This window comes from Syngnathoides biaculeatus, chromosome 3, assembly GCF_019802595.1.
Source record: "Syngnathoides biaculeatus isolate LvHL_M chromosome 3, ASM1980259v1, whole genome shotgun sequence".
Taxonomy (NCBI): domain Eukaryota; kingdom Metazoa; phylum Chordata; class Actinopteri; order Syngnathiformes; family Syngnathidae; genus Syngnathoides; species Syngnathoides biaculeatus.
The window spans coordinates 8,109,868-8,125,458 of record NC_084642.1 but is presented as its reverse complement, the minus strand read 5'-3'; the positions used below and the strand labels follow the sequence as shown (position 1 = coordinate 8,125,458).

Genomic DNA, 15,591 nt, shown 5'->3' with positions numbered 1-15,591 from the left:
GTATCCAGAATGCCCCCATACAGCTGAACTAAATGAGTTAAGATTATCCCTCAGCATATTGGCTCGAGAGCTAATTTCAAACGACACCAGTGAATTTTAAAAACGAAAGTAAAAATAGACAGCAAGGAAAAAGGACTAATGAATGGATTCAAACACTATAAAACCTTGATTCCTTTCCCTACCCACCAGTGCGACGCAAGGTTTGTGTTTGGGATACTGTGCGACGTTCAGGTGAATTTAGTCCCAATCCGTTGTGATGTAGTTTCAAGTTTGACCTTTGATAATTTAGCTCAATGTTAAGATTGTAATGTGACTGTTTCTGCATTCTTTTCAGTCATGGTAACATTTTTACTTTTTATGTCTGTTATCAGCTCTTACATTAGTTTGAAGACAAAATTAATGCTGAAGAACATCAGTGCAAGAGTTTAACCCAGCGTTTAGCTAGGTGCCTCACTGTGGGCATAGATATGGTTTGTTTCACACTCACTCAGTTGACTTCATTGAAGTTGAGAGTGGTATAGGCTTCAGCTTGGAGCGGGAGGAAGTGTGAGACTTATACACATCGTGAAAGCTAATAATAATATAATCCTTTTCCAAGTGTTGCACTGAGGCGACTGCTCTTTTTTTTAAACAAAGTTAACACTTGTTCGCTGCAGCCGGTTGTTTACAAGGACACCTTTGTGAGCATTCTTCGTTGTTTTTCTGTCTTTGTTTGTTTTCGCCACTCTGTTCTTAATGGTTGGGATATGGCAGGCATTAAAACTGAACTGAATTTTTTAAATTTGAATGATTCCTGGAAAACCGGAATGTTGTTCGCAGTTCCAATAGGTTCTCCATTCTCGATGCCCAACCCTACTCTTAACACACCTCAGACCCAAATGTATTTGTATAGGATAATCTTGATGTATGTATAGAATAATCTTGAAATACAAAAGATTGTATGTCATTGACGACGACGATCGGAAATGGGAAAATTGGGACCAAGACTCATTTTTTGTGTGTACCGGGCAGAGTGATTTTAGTTTACACTTCATCCTACTGAGAGGAGTTTCTTATATTTAGAGACAATGTTTAACTACACAAGATGAGCATGCAAGTCCACATTTCATGCAGTGCACTGTTGTGCCCCCAGTTTTAATACTGCTTTCACAGAGTCAGAACTAAACATTACCTTGTCCCAAAAAATTATAAATAGAAGTTACCCACTGTAAATTGACAAAAAAATTTCCAGTGTACTTTCTGTTCATCTCTTAATTCAGGGGTGTCAAACTCATTTATGTCGCGGGCCACATTATAGTTACGATTTCCCTCAGAGGGCTGTTATGATGAAACCATAAAAAACCTCAATTGCCTCATTATATTTACACATAAAATTTTTATACGGGTTTTTCAACCATTGTTCACGTCTGGCAACACAAAAATGCTAATAATAATCTCAACATCATTTATGATATATGATCATTTGAAATGTTGGGACATATTTTCACAAGAATCACGGAGTTTGACACCGATGATTTGCCTTCAAGGGCCACATGAAATCATGCGGCGGGCCGGATCTGGCCCCTGGGCCTGGAGTTTGACACACATGTCTTGGTTTTTCACTTGTCGTAAAAAAAATTGTGCCAAACATATATATGCGTTCATCTGAGATGACACGCTGTGGCGACCCCGAAAGGGACAAGCTGAAAGAAACACACACAATTGTTAAAACTGCAAGCAAAATTTAAATGTAGCCTGTAATGGCATACGTTTATGAAAATTCAGAATTGTGACAGTCACAGAGAGCGCTCATATCAGTCTTTAAAAAAAAAAAAAAAAAATAGCTGTCCTCTCAATACTAAGCTAGCAATAGCACTGTAAACGAGCTAGCGGTAGCCATAGCTGCTACAACGTATTTGTACTGGAATGTCACTCCAATACTAAATGTTATGAGTTTGAAGTTTAACATTTTTGGAATACACATACAAAAAGCAGGAAAAACTTAAAAGAAAATCATAGGCGAGATAGATGTCAGTGTGCCCGCCCATGACCCTAGTGAGGATAACCGGTCCAGAAAATGGATGGATTGATAATAGATGTACCATACAGGGTGCACTAAATCGAGTATCATCCCATGAACTAAACTCAACTAAACTCATGAACTCAACTACAAAATAAAGTGAGTAAAAATAAATACAAACTTGCTTCTCTGGAATATCTTGAGTTATAAAATGAAACTGTGGCACGACAACTGTAATGATACTTTATTACACTCTTGTGTACTTCTACTGTTGTCGTAGCTTTGTGAGAGGAGTGTGGCTGGTTCAGCCGCAGCGCTTGCCGGGTGGCGCCCGTCTTTCCGAGTCAGTCTGAGCGGAGTTCATCATCCATTTTGCGGAGCGTGATTTGCATTTGGCTGAAAGCGTTGTCAGTCGTGTTTAGGCTACTTTAAAGTATCGCCGCATGACTGACATGGTTCCTACCTAGAAGGTACAGCATATGTCAAGCTGATGAAGCAGTATCTGCGTGTTGTACTAGAGCGTTTTTACGAGTATAAGTTTCAGTGTCGGTGCATCCCTAACGGCAAGCATAGGCTCGTTGAGACCAGCATTTGCGCTACGGCGTTTACAAAGATTGCGCATTGAACTGTGATAGAAGACTTTTTGAAACAACTTTATCCCACCCCCACCCCAAGTGTGTACTCGGAATAATGAATAATTCACCACAAGTTTCAAGAATGTGATTTTCAAAGCCCGTTTAATCTGCTGTTGACGTTTGTAAGTACGACATACGTGGCAGGTTGACTTCTCCCAGTGGTAAATGGAAGCTTTGGCAAGCTTGTTGTTTCTTGGTGTCAGGCCCCTGAAAGAAAATCTACCCGCAAATGAATCTCACAAGGGGAAAAGCTAGTTAGGAACATTTCACGGTACATACATCTTATTCCCATATGAGCAGCATATTTGTTATTGGCGCTTACCTCGTTAGGATGGCTGTTCCAGATCTTTTCATGATTTATTATTGGATGTTGTCAGAATACCATATTTTCTGCACTATAAGGCGCACCTTCAGTAAATGGACTATTTTCCAACTTTTTTCGTATATAAGGCGCAACTCATTATAAAACACACAGAATAGACGCTACAGTAGAGGCTAGGGTTACGTTATGTATCCATTAGATGGCGCTGCAGTAAAGGCTCAATTTTGATCCATATGCAAGGCGCACCAGATTATAACGTGCACTGTCGGCTATTGAGAAAATTAAAGGCTCTTAAGTGCGCCTTATAGTGCGAAAATACGGTAGTCTGATTACAGTACTACGTTTCTGAAATGGATTTAGTGAGCTTTGAAGGGTTAGATATGACGTGTGAGGCGATGGTGCCCATCAAACATGGAATGTCACCTAAAAAGCCCTCTTACCAGATACTAAACTCTTTTTCCTTAATTTAATGTCACCATTTTTGTTGTAAGGAGTGATCTTTATTCCACTGTCAGACACTATACACCAATCCACAGGTGCATTTAGACCTTTTCTCACAAAATAGTTATGTGACGCATGATAAGAGATGAACTGATTCCAGTGGTAGACATTGAATGTACTCTACTGTCTACTGCTATCAATTTAAACGTACAATAAAAACTTGTTCGAACGTAATGGTTAAAACATGGCCGTTCTCTATGATGCACTTGGGTTTGCGCAGATTCAATCTGAAGTAGCAGAAGAAGACTTTAGCTTTAGTGCACGTGGGAAGAATAATTTACCTCAACTGTACATAGAAGACGACAAAGCTACCTCGAACGTGCGTAGAAAACCACGATAGTTTTTGGTGCGCTCATAGCAAGCATGATGCAAGAATGCAAAATGTGTATTTTATTATTTAATTAAACTCTAGATGAAAATGACATTCAGAGCAACTAAGAGACTAAAATAATGCGTGACAGACTTTCTGAGGCTCTTCAATTTCAGTTAGTGTGTTACAGTCATAGTTTGGAAACAAGGTATGTAATTAAATATTTACAAATTAGTTCTGTGTGAATATCTTATTTCACAACGCACCAGTGTGTACGGTTTATATCTGTACCGTATGGTCTGGCGTGTCTAGTGTATTTTTTTTTGGGGGGGGGGGGGGGGTTGGGAACTCCCTAGAGTGGGCAGAGCTCATTAACTGGTGTGCCCTGTCATTCCGAAGGTCAGCCATGAAGGTAGCAACAGTGACATTCACAACTAAAGAAGAGTATTGGATATCAAAAGAATGTCAAACATAAGAATGCACCCTTGTTCTGCATCCAGGAGGAATTTTTAATTAAAACAGCTCTTGGCACGGGCTGAATTTAGTGTTTGTAACCATCAGCAAGAAACTCAAACCCGTTTTATAAAGATTTAGCTTATGCATATGGACGGTGTTATATCACACTCGACAGTTAGCTTTTGAGCAACACTTGTTCCTCCTTGCAGCGGCTTTGACATTTTGTTGCAGCCTATTCTTGGGTTTTCTATATAAACTAATGACTTGTGAAATGTTGTGCTATTATGTAATCTTTTTGTTGGTTTAGCAGGTTTACATGGTTGTTTATTGTGCCATTTGGCCAGCTTCCATTGACCTTTAGCCTTTATTCTGCAACAGTCCAGTCTTTTTCACAGCAGTATCTTTAAACTAACGTTGAAAGCCTTGTAGTTGTTGTTGAGAGACCTGTGTCTTGGAAATGTAGAAAAGTTTTAGATTACATATTAAATCAAATTATCTCATCGATTAAGATAATAATCATTTGGCTTTATTGACACTGTAAGGTGCAGGTATTATTTTTGTCCATTCAAGGTCACTAGCCTCACTTTGTACTGTAGCATCTGTGATTTTGACTTAGTAATGGGCAATATTGGGGAAAAATAATCTGTCACATGTGCTGTTTTATATCACAATAATTTATCACGACATACGATGGTATCCATCCGTCCGTTTTCTGAGCCGCTTATCGTCACATGGATTGCGGGAGTGCTGGAGCCAATCCCAGCTGTCGTCAGGCAGGAAGTGGGGTACACCTTGAACTGGTTGCAAGCCAATTGCAGAGACAGTCAACAGTTGCACTCACAATCACACCTGGGGGCAATTCAGAGGGTCCAATTAATATTGCATGTTTTTGGGATGTGGGAGGAAACCGGAGTGCCCGGAGAAAACCTACACAGGCACTTGGAGAACATGCAAACTCCACACAGGCGGGGCCAGGGTTTGAACCCCGGTCCTCAGAACTACTTAACTTTTAAGTGATGTTTAACAGCCTTGTCATGAATGAGAAATGTATCCAGTAGTTCTGAAATTAAGGCTGCAGCTATCAAATGTTTTAGTAATCGAGTATCCTAGTGAGAAATTTATTGAATAGTCAAGTGTTTGAATGTATTACTATGTTTTGTCTTGGTTGCAGAGCAATTATGAGTACACGAGAAAATAACATTTCATTTATTAATGGATCAGCAATTGGTTTCCTTTTTTTAGGTGTTCACCTTTTTTTTCCTTAAATTTACATTATCAAAAACAAGTCATTCATTTTCAAAAGGCAGGCATGGGTTTTGTGTTGTGTGGCTTCACTTATGCAACAATTTTTTTAGCATACGACAGAAAAGTGTGGATGGTTGTAAATTTAACCAAAACCAGCAGATTAGCAATAAAATAGAAATAAATACCAGTAGAGGTTTGCAAATCTTCACACTAAAATTAAGACACTTACAGGTACATCTACAAAAATTAGAATAAGGTCAAAAAGACTCTAGAGTTCATTTCCAAAAATAAACTAATCTCTGAGTTTAATTTACACACTACTACACACACTCAGAGTGAAACATTGCAGGATTTTTTTTTCAAAGATATGTATAACCTTCATATTTTACAGAAAACTAAAACTCAAAATTCACAATTTCTTTGAACTAAGGTGTATAACAAAGTAATTTTTTATCTAAAAGCTGACCAAGAGTTTTCCTTCTACAAAAGTATTTACCAAGTGTTTAGCCAGGTATTGTATGAGTCCTGGAATAAATGGACTTTTGTAGCTGTATCTTCTTCTTTTCCTTTCGGCTTGTCCTATTAGGCGTCGCCACAGCGTGTCTTTTTTTTCCATCTAAGCCTATCTTGTGCATCTTTTTCTTTAACATCCACTGTCCTTATGTCCTCCCTCACAACATCCATCAACCTTTTCTTTGGTTTTCCTCTCGGTCTTTTGCCTGGCAGCTCCATCCTCAGCACCCTTCTGCCATTATACTCACTCTCTCGTACCTGGACATGCCCAAAACCATCGAAGTCTGCTCTCTCTAACCTTGTATCCAAAACATTCAACTTTGGCTGTCCCTCTAATGAGCTCATTTCTAATCCTCTCCAATCTGCTCACTCCGAGCGACAACCTCAACATCTTCATTTCTGCGACCTCCAGTTCTGCTTCCTGTTGTTTCTTCAGTGCCACCATCTCTAATCCGTACAGACCAGCAGACACCTTCCGCCAGCTGTGCCACCCCACTTGGACCTGTTTCTTCACTTCTTTACCACACTCACCATTGCTCTGTATTGTTGACCCCACGTATTTGAACTCGTCCACCCTCGCTATATCTTCTCCCTGGAGCTTCACTCTTCCCCCTCTTGCCCCTTTGTAGCTGCATATTGAAGCGTATGAGCCACCACTGGTCAGCTTCTGACTGACTTTTTCACATTTTTATGAAGAACACTCGTTTTAGCCGTGGGCATAGTTGTCACGAATCATCATTTCACTAAGACGTGCTTTCACACTTTTGGCATTTTCATTCTTTTTGCCGGGCATTCCAATTCTTCCAATCGACTTTGGCTTCTTCTGTGTCTTTCCCTTGCTGAGGTGACACAAGCGCGCTTTGTCACATTAAAAGTAGCCTGTGCGCGCGTCCTTTGAGCTTTACAAATAAAAAATGGTTCCCTGGAGCATTAGGACTCATTGCAGTTCTGCAGCATAGATTGCGAAAATATGTGTGTGGGGAAAAAACAATCAATAATAAACGATTGCGTAGATATGGCACAATAATAATGAAAAAAAAAAAAAAAAAAGATCCATCGTCCACGTGAGAAAGATCACCATATAGGCCAGCACTACTTTGAGTGTGTATGGCTTTAAAAGGCAGGATCTGGCTCGGTAAATGACGCAGGGGTCAGGAACTTAAGAGTGTAAACTCGGCCCGGTTGCTCTGTGTGTTGAGTGACTCCGCCGGAGTTCTGGTAATCGACAGCTTGTGTATGAATATGCTTATTACGTGTTTTATTAGTCTGTTTGAGGAAGCAATTGAAATTACTACAATTCTGTCGATGCTTGACCACAATATGTCCTAACTTGTGATATACCACGTTTTAAATTAGCTTGATATGTTGTATTGGGCATTGTAGTAGAAATTGCATTTAATAAGAAGACCGATTAATGATCAAATTTTTTTACCTGTCCCTAGAGTCCGTGGTCACCTGTCTTTTTGCCAATTTCTGATGAATCGTTGCTTAGGGGAATGATTTAACCACACAATAAATGTGGAGGTCTTGAGAATTTTCTCGCACGTCTTCCGCAGCGAACAAATGCAGTTGGAAGCACTGAATTTACTTAGAGAGGTTTTTTGCATCCAGAAAGGGATTCAGAGTGAGACAAAGTGAACTAATTTATGGTCATTAGCGACTGTCGTCATAGTTTATTTGCTAAAAAAAAAACTGTGGTGGTATAATTATACAATTGTGTGTGCCAACCTTTTTTTTTGCTGTCTCTGTTCCAGAGAATGCCAGCTCCGATCAGATTGCGGGAGCTGATCCGGACTATCCGGACAGCGCGGACCCAGGCAGAGGAGCGCGAAATGATCCAGAAAGAGTGTGCCGCTATCCGGTCATCGTTTAGAGAGGAGGACAATACATATCGTTGCAGAAATGTGGCAAAGCTCCTTTATATGCACATGTTGGGCTACCCAGCACACTTTGGGCAGGTAAGTTAACGGCTTTATGCGCATATTATATTGATGGACTCTCTGTGATATATTCTTCACTTTTTTTTTTTTTTTTTCTAGCTTGAGTGCCTGAAGTTGATTGCATCCCAGAAGTTTACTGACAAGCGAATAGGTTATTTGGGAGCTATGCTGCTGTTGGATGAGAGGCAGGACGTGCATCTATTAATGACAAATTGCATTAAGAAGTAAGCCGCAGCTTGAGCCACAATGTTTCCATTTGGTGTTTTATGAAATATTTTATTGTACTTCATAGAATGTCTAGTTTTTTAAATTTTTCTGATGTCTATTTAATGTACTTCCTTGTTATTTAATGATGCACTCTAGAAATGATGAATATAATTATTCTCTGGTGTCGCTCAGTGACTTGAATCACAGCACACAGTACGTCCAGGGACTGGCCTTGTGCACTTTGGGCTGCATGGGCTCCTCAGAAATGTGCCGTGACCTGGCAGGGGAGGTTGAGAAGCTGCTGAAAACATCCAACTCTTACTTGAGGAAAAAGGTGAACTGTGTCTTTGATGAACTGTAGTACATTTCCATAAAATAAACAATCTCAATCAGGAATTTTGCGATAACCTCTCATTTCCTTTTTCTTATCTTGTGTTTTACAGCACTGTTATGTGCTGCCGTCTTGTCTAATCCTCTTCTTGACATAAATGAAATCATTGAACAATCACATGCCACCCGACAGCTCTGCTAATTACTGGAATTTAGTTAACTAATTCAAACAACCAAGCCAATAAAAAGAAATACAACAGCTTGCACCTTTACAATTGCATTTTAGCTAGATGTACCACTTATACTGTACTCCCATAAGTGTATGTACAAAAGAATACCCATCCGTCATCTGAGCCGCTTATCCTCATAAGGATCGCGGGATTGCTTCAGCCTATCCCAGCTATTTTCGGGCAGGAGTCGGCGGTACACTCTGAAATGAATCGCAGGGCACAAAGATACAAACAACCATTAGGACTCACATTCACACCTATGGGAATTAAGAGTCTTCAATTCAGGCAGGTTTTTGGGATGTGGGAGGAAACCGGAGTGCCTGAAGAAAACCTTCATAGGCAGAGGGGGAACATGCAAATTCCACACAGGCAGGGCCGGGATTTGAACCCCGGTCCTCAGAACTGTGAGGCTGGCGCTCTAACCAGTCCTCCATAGTGCTCCCTCACATTTTTTCATTAAAGTCCAAAATTGTCTTGGTTCAACTCCTAATATTTTCCCGAGTCTCATGTCTAAATATTTGTTTTGCTGACAGGCGGCGCTGTGTGCGGTTCACGTCATCAGAAAGGTTCCTGAACTTATGGAAATGTTCCTTCCAGCCACAAAAAACCTGCTGAGCGAGAAGAACCATGGTTAGTACAAACAGTTAAGATGGGTTTTGTGCCTGTCCTTCACCACTGCGACACTCATCCTTTTTCCTGCCACACACTGTCTGCACTGAGCTCTGCCCTTTTTTTTATGCGTGTCCTTCACAGTGCAGTGAATTATTAATTAACCCAAAGCAAATTAAAAATAAATACTATAATAATTCAGTTAATTTGAATGATCACTATTGAGCATTTTCATTGCAGACTTTGTATCAAGAACAGGATTGGCAAAAAAAAAAAAAAAACTCAAGGATGTATATAAAAATATTTTTTCGGGATTGATAAAAAATGTTTTATATCAGCATTTTTTATGAAACAAATAGACAAAATTCTATTATGCAAATTTTTAATTTTGTTAAAATATTTTAAATGGACATTCTCAAGTTCTGTGTCATAAGGACTGACAAATTGATAGTTTATTCTTCATCTTATAACAATGCGTAGCAAGGTAACATTTGCCAACAGGGTTCGTAGTTTAATCTGCATTTACACTTATATCACTCAAATTTATAGTCCTCGTAATCAATGTTTGACCTGCATTCATTACAATCACATCAGTGACATTGTCTTCTTATCTTGTCTTCTTATTAGCTTGACTTATATTCTTAACTGATGATTGAGTTTGTTATGCACATTGTGCATTTTCGCTCATCTTTAAGATAAAATGAAAGAAAGAGCTGTGGTTTGAAGCGGAAGTACGTGTTTGAAAACTGGTAGCGAGTCGACGCACTCATTCTAAACATGACTTTGTAAAATGTTTTGTCATTGGTTTGTTTGGCTACATTTAATTCGACTTTTAAGTGGGAGATTCACTTCATTGGACAGCAACAGTATGCGCGTTGTGATGTTCTTCTATTCTCTCGCTCTCACTCACATAGTCACCATGTGAGTCCTCCTACTGCATAATGTGCATTCTTGTTTGTAAATGATCAAATGAAACAATTAGCATGTAATCCTAAAGCTGCTGTATAGAATAGATTGGAACCACGAGCATGCCTTCTGCCTGATGTTATTATGATAGCCTTACAGTGTTGTGGCTGCTGGCAATTCTTCTCCAACTAGCCATCTTAAGTTTTATTACATACCTTTACAGCTGAAAATAGTACACGCCCACACAGCTCCCGTGTTTCTCCCAACATCTTGTCAGCGTAATGACCTCTAGTTTGTTTATCCCCCAGGTGTTCTCCATACATCTGTTGTCCTCCTTACTGAGATGTGTGAGAGAAGTCCTGACATGCTGTCTCACTTCAGAAAGGTACAAACCCAATCTTTTAAATCATAATTTACTTGTGTGAGCCTGCTGATGTGATGTTTTTAGACATTGTTGGTTGTATTACGACCTCTACTAATAGCAGTATTTTGTGCCTTGCATTTCACTTTTGATTATGGATATAGTAAGATCATGTCATATTTTAAGGCAGGGGTGTCAAACTCATTTTTGTTGTGGGCCACATTGTAGTTATAGTTTCCCTCAAATAGCCGGTATGAATGTGAAATCATAAAAAATGTCTGACCACCTAATCATATTCGCACGTGGAATTTATGAAGTAGTTTTGGAATCATAAATCAAAAGAAGGTTATTTGTTAACTATTGTTGATGTTTGGCCACACAAAAATGCTTCCAATATCTCAATATTATCATTTGGGATATGACAATGGGAAATTTTGGTGCAGATTTGAGTGAAAATATTTACAGATGATTTGTCTCCGCCGGCCACATAAAATGACATGGTGGGCCGGATCTGGCCCCCGGGCCTTGAGTTTGACACGTCTGTTTTAAGGTGTCATACTCCCCTATGTTCACATTTGCATCTCTATTTAAGATTAAGTAGGTACTCGTGAAAGAAACTTAATAGCAAAGCTCAGCACCGCCAAAACATGCAGATCCAGCTATTTTTAGGTCACATGCAGGAAAAAAGTGTGTGTGTGTGTGTGTGTGTGTGTGTGTGTGTGTGGTGTGTGTGTGTGTGTGTGTGTGTGTGTGTGTGTGTGTGTGTGTGTGTGTGTGTGTGAGTGACACGGTAGAAGAAAACTGGATGTCTGCACACTGGATTAACAGCTCACAGCACTAAAACGAGTGAGGCAATGATTCACCAAGCAAGCTGTTAAAGCACAGTGAGATGATAATTCTATGTTCTGATACCCACTTCTCCACTACCTACCCAATAAAAGTGGGCGAGTGTATTTCTGGCCCTTAGCTCACACATTGTAAGACAACGCAAACACCTGGAATTTTTTTATTGAATTGTGCGTCACCGTTTTGTCTTTTTTTTTCTTTTAACTGTCTTTTTTTCTTGTACTCTATTTCACTTGCTGCGGTCCTCTCTTAATGCAGCAAAAACTATGCCTGAAGCGCCACCCCTCATGTTCATGATCTACTTATTTTGAGCTCTGAAAGTGAATGATTTTCCACTCCCTAACATCTACCTCATATTTTTTCTGTCATTTGTCCTTGTTACAATTCCTGCATTGTGTTAGAATGAGAAGGTAAGAGTGCATTCTGATCTCATAGCTGGTGCATGCTGTAATTAGTAATCACTCTTCACAGTCAACCTGAGATGTAACCAATCTGTCCTGTAATTCATGGTGCTTTTTTTTCCTCCCTCAAATCTGTTTTAATTTGGATTTATCTTGTACAGTGATCATTACAATGTCAGTGTTATCAAGAGTACCGAAACAATAGCTCATTTGTCAGCTACATTCCTCATACAATTCTTTTGAGTCTGATTTTCACCAAATATGCAACTCATTCAGTCACTGTTGTGGGTAAATTCTCACGATTGCTACAGGTGTGGTCACCAGGAACTAGCGGTATTCACAGTCTTTGTCACCGAGGTTGTTTTATTTACAGTCTGTCCAAGGTCTGTAGCTGTGGTGTAATTATTCTCTCGAGCAGTTAAAACTGTGCAACAATGTTAATGTTAAGTTATAGCAGTTTTACTTTGCGTTTTTTTTTTTTTTTTTGCCATCCTCACAGTTTCTACAAAATATGTGTGAATCTACCCAACTTCGGTTAGACCAGTAACTCTTAGATGAAATGTATTCCTCAAAAAAGAGCACTTAATTGACGTTTTTTTTCTTGAGGTTTCTAACAAAATCTATTTCTAAAATAACATTTACTTTCGCTGAGTGATCCTGTTAGTTAATTAGAACCTGTTCTAACCAAAATATTCTTCTACAAAGGTTTGAGATTTGCAGTTTGATTGCTTATGTTTTCACTTTTTAATTGCTAACCCATGCATTTTATGCTAGATAGTCGCAAATGATAATAATGACGATTTAAAATGGTATTTTCCCTCTATCAATGCAGAGTATTGGAATATCTAAGCAAAATATTGTGACACCATCTCTTTTCTCTTTTGCTCTTGGTCTTTTATTGTAGCTGGTTCCACAATTGGTGAGAATCCTGAAGAACCTAATCATGTCTGGATACTCACCTGAACATGATGTGTCAGGCATAAGTGATCCTTTCCTGCAGGTAAAGCTCCTCGATCTCTGCCAAGAGCAATGTTAAAAACATCAAAAGTGATTGCCCCAGTTTTATTTGCTAGGCGGGACACACACAGTCATACTTATTTGGAAACAACATTTTGAGATATGTACACCATGCATTTATTTTATTGAAGCACAAATAACGTGGTGAAATTATCGAGGAAAAAGTAGATTGCCTTGGCCACTGTAACTAGTAATATAATTGCCTTGTAAATCAAAACACATTCAAAGTCACAAATACAATGATGTAGAACATAAGAATGGTGACTCCATATGTACAAAAATAATACCTGCACCTCAGATGTATATTTTGTATTGATGTTATTCGTAACTTTAAACTACAGCGGAACCTCATTTTTATGGAAGAATGCCAGGGAGGATTCTTCTGTTAAAGATTTGTCTGTTCATTTGAAGCACATTCCGTGACCTAAAAACATCTCGTACAGTATGAAATTATCGCAGATAAGTGTAAAATAAAATTTGAAAATGTTTTACAAATTTTAAAGTTGCCCTAAACTTACCTTTAAACAGTGCTGTAATTGTCCAACATTGCCGTAAAAGCACCACGATCGCTTTCTTTGGAGGGGTGAAAATGGGATTCAGCTCGTAGGAGAAAGTTGTGGTGAATTTAGGGTGGCTTTCATGAGATGACCTTACTTCCTTTTCCCACCCACTTCCGTTACGACTGGATGTCGTTAAGAAGGGCTTTATAAAATAATCAATCTGTATAGCACATGTACTTGACGACTGCCGAAGTAAACAGGTAGCTGTTAGCTAAAATACGGGTAACAGTCTGTTGATTGCGCAAGTAAACAACAGCGGCCAATTCTGGACCTAATGGACTTTTAATCCACTACAATGGGGTATTTTAAGTGCCAACTGGACACAGTTTTCTGTCCTTTAAAACCAAAATCCATTAAAACGAGGTTACCTTGTATACATGTAAAATAGAGAAGATATCTTGTTGCTACATTGTGAATTTTTGTCTTATCGCGGGGAACATTGCATTAGCATAATCTCATTTATACTTAGAAATTTATATTTTGGTCGTCAAAGCTCATACAATATGGCATTTGGATGATTCACATCAAAACTAGTGGGAAACTGGTGGTCACTCATGAATACTAGTTGCCGAACACAGTGACAGTTCAGTTGGGATCGGCAGGGTCGCTAATTTGTGCGACAGCCTTTAAATAAAGTGAATTGCATTTTGTGTGCATTGACAGACTTTCTTTATCCTTAGGTGCGAATTTTGAGACTATTGCGCATTTTAGGCAGGAGTGACGATGACTCCAGTGAAGCAATGAATGACATTCTTGCACAGGTTAGTAAATTATCTCCTGAGGACATTTTTTGTTCAGTCATTTTTGTTTCTTTACCCTCGTGAGGATAAGTGGTATGAAAAATTGGATTTTATACTAAGCTCCGTGACATGTCCTTCTCAAACTGCACATTTCCCATTTACTCCAGAGTTTTTCTCACAGGAGACATTTATAGTATCGCATTATAGCTGTGCTCAGTTGTTGTATTCTATAAGAAACAATGGAAAGTAAAGGGAACAAAACGAAATTGTCACGGAACAACACAACAAGGGGGACAAAACTGGGGCAAAAAAATGCTGTATAATGATAGTGAGCCATCGTCTAAAAGATTGTTGATCAAAAATCTGACAGCATCATCTTCTTGTGTTGTGCGTAGAACGCCTGTGTTCATGAGTCTATACCTAAAAATACCAATGTACTTGAGTCAGCATTGTTGTGGTGCCCTTTATCAAAATGTCCTTAAAATTAGACGTTAGAGCACAACCTCTTTTCATCTTGCAGAGATGCTACTTTTGCATTTTATGGAAAAGACACACAAATTAAATAACTGAATAGGACTCGGGCTCCTACCAATGTCTATCAGTTTGAATTCAGTAACCATGTACTGTTGTATTGTTATTGAGTGCAGGTTGCAACAAACACTGAAACAAGCAAAAATGTGGGCAATGCAATACTGTACGAGACTGTATTGACCATCATGGACATCAAGTCAGAGAGTGGACTGAGGGTGATCTTATTGAATTTATGCAAACCAAGAGATTTTTTTCTGTTGAGGTTTTAAATAATCTAGCGTCTAACTCTTTTGTGTTACAGGTTTTGGCCATTAATATATTAGGTCGATTCCTCCTTAATAATGACAAAAATATAAGGTAATTCCTATATTTTTTTTTTCCTGGGTTCTTGTTTGACACATTTAAGAGTTCATAGTGCTGAATTTAATCCAGAATTTTTTTTTTTTTTTGTTAATGGTTTTGAAAATGCAACCTTTTGGGTATATTCAAATTTTTGCAAGGTATTCAATACTGATGCACTGCATTTTCTGCCGAAAATGGCCCAACAGAGCATTTTCTGTTTTGGCCCAAAATACTCTAGGCCCCAAAACAAGACTGCTGAAACATGGTGTTGATGACTCAAACAAAAAATCCAGCCAGTGCGCACTTCTCTGCATCAAGCTTAGAGGGGTCATCAACGATTATGTGCTCCATGGGTGTCTCAGTTTCACTAGTTAGCAGCTACGACAGCCTGTAGAAATATGTCTTAATTGGGGCTGGGTGGTGATAAATTGATGAAGATGCATATCTCATATAAACATTTCCTTCGTGATCGTTTAAGACACGGTCAAGTCAATAGATTTTGATAATGTGCATCAGTTCTCGTTTTGACAAACAATACAAATAGGTAATAATAATGCATGTTGAGGCATGCTGAACAAATCGTGGGGTTA

General features: G+C 38.9%; 1 protein-coding gene across 3 annotated transcripts in view; it reads left to right on the top strand.

Moving 5' to 3' along the window:
* ap1g1 (adaptor related protein complex 1 subunit gamma 1) overlaps positions 1–15,591 on the top strand; it is a 32,429-nt gene that overhangs the window by 2,616 nt on the left and 14,222 nt on the right. For all 3 annotated transcript variants that reach the window (XM_061814050.1, XM_061814049.1, XM_061814048.1), the window contains exons 2-10: positions 7,736–7,939; positions 8,021–8,145; positions 8,321–8,462; positions 9,222–9,318; positions 10,512–10,588; positions 12,716–12,811; positions 14,069–14,149; positions 14,776–14,874; positions 14,961–15,016. In XM_061814050.1, the coding sequence (XP_061670034.1) occupies positions 7,739–7,939; positions 8,021–8,145; positions 8,321–8,462; positions 9,222–9,318; positions 10,512–10,588; positions 12,716–12,811; positions 14,069–14,149; positions 14,776–14,874; positions 14,961–15,016 (974 nt within the window). In that variant the 5' untranslated portion in view covers positions 7,736–7,738. The remainder of the gene's footprint in view (positions 1–7,735; positions 7,940–8,020; positions 8,146–8,320; positions 8,463–9,221; positions 9,319–10,511; positions 10,589–12,715; positions 12,812–14,068; positions 14,150–14,775; positions 14,875–14,960; positions 15,017–15,591) is intronic.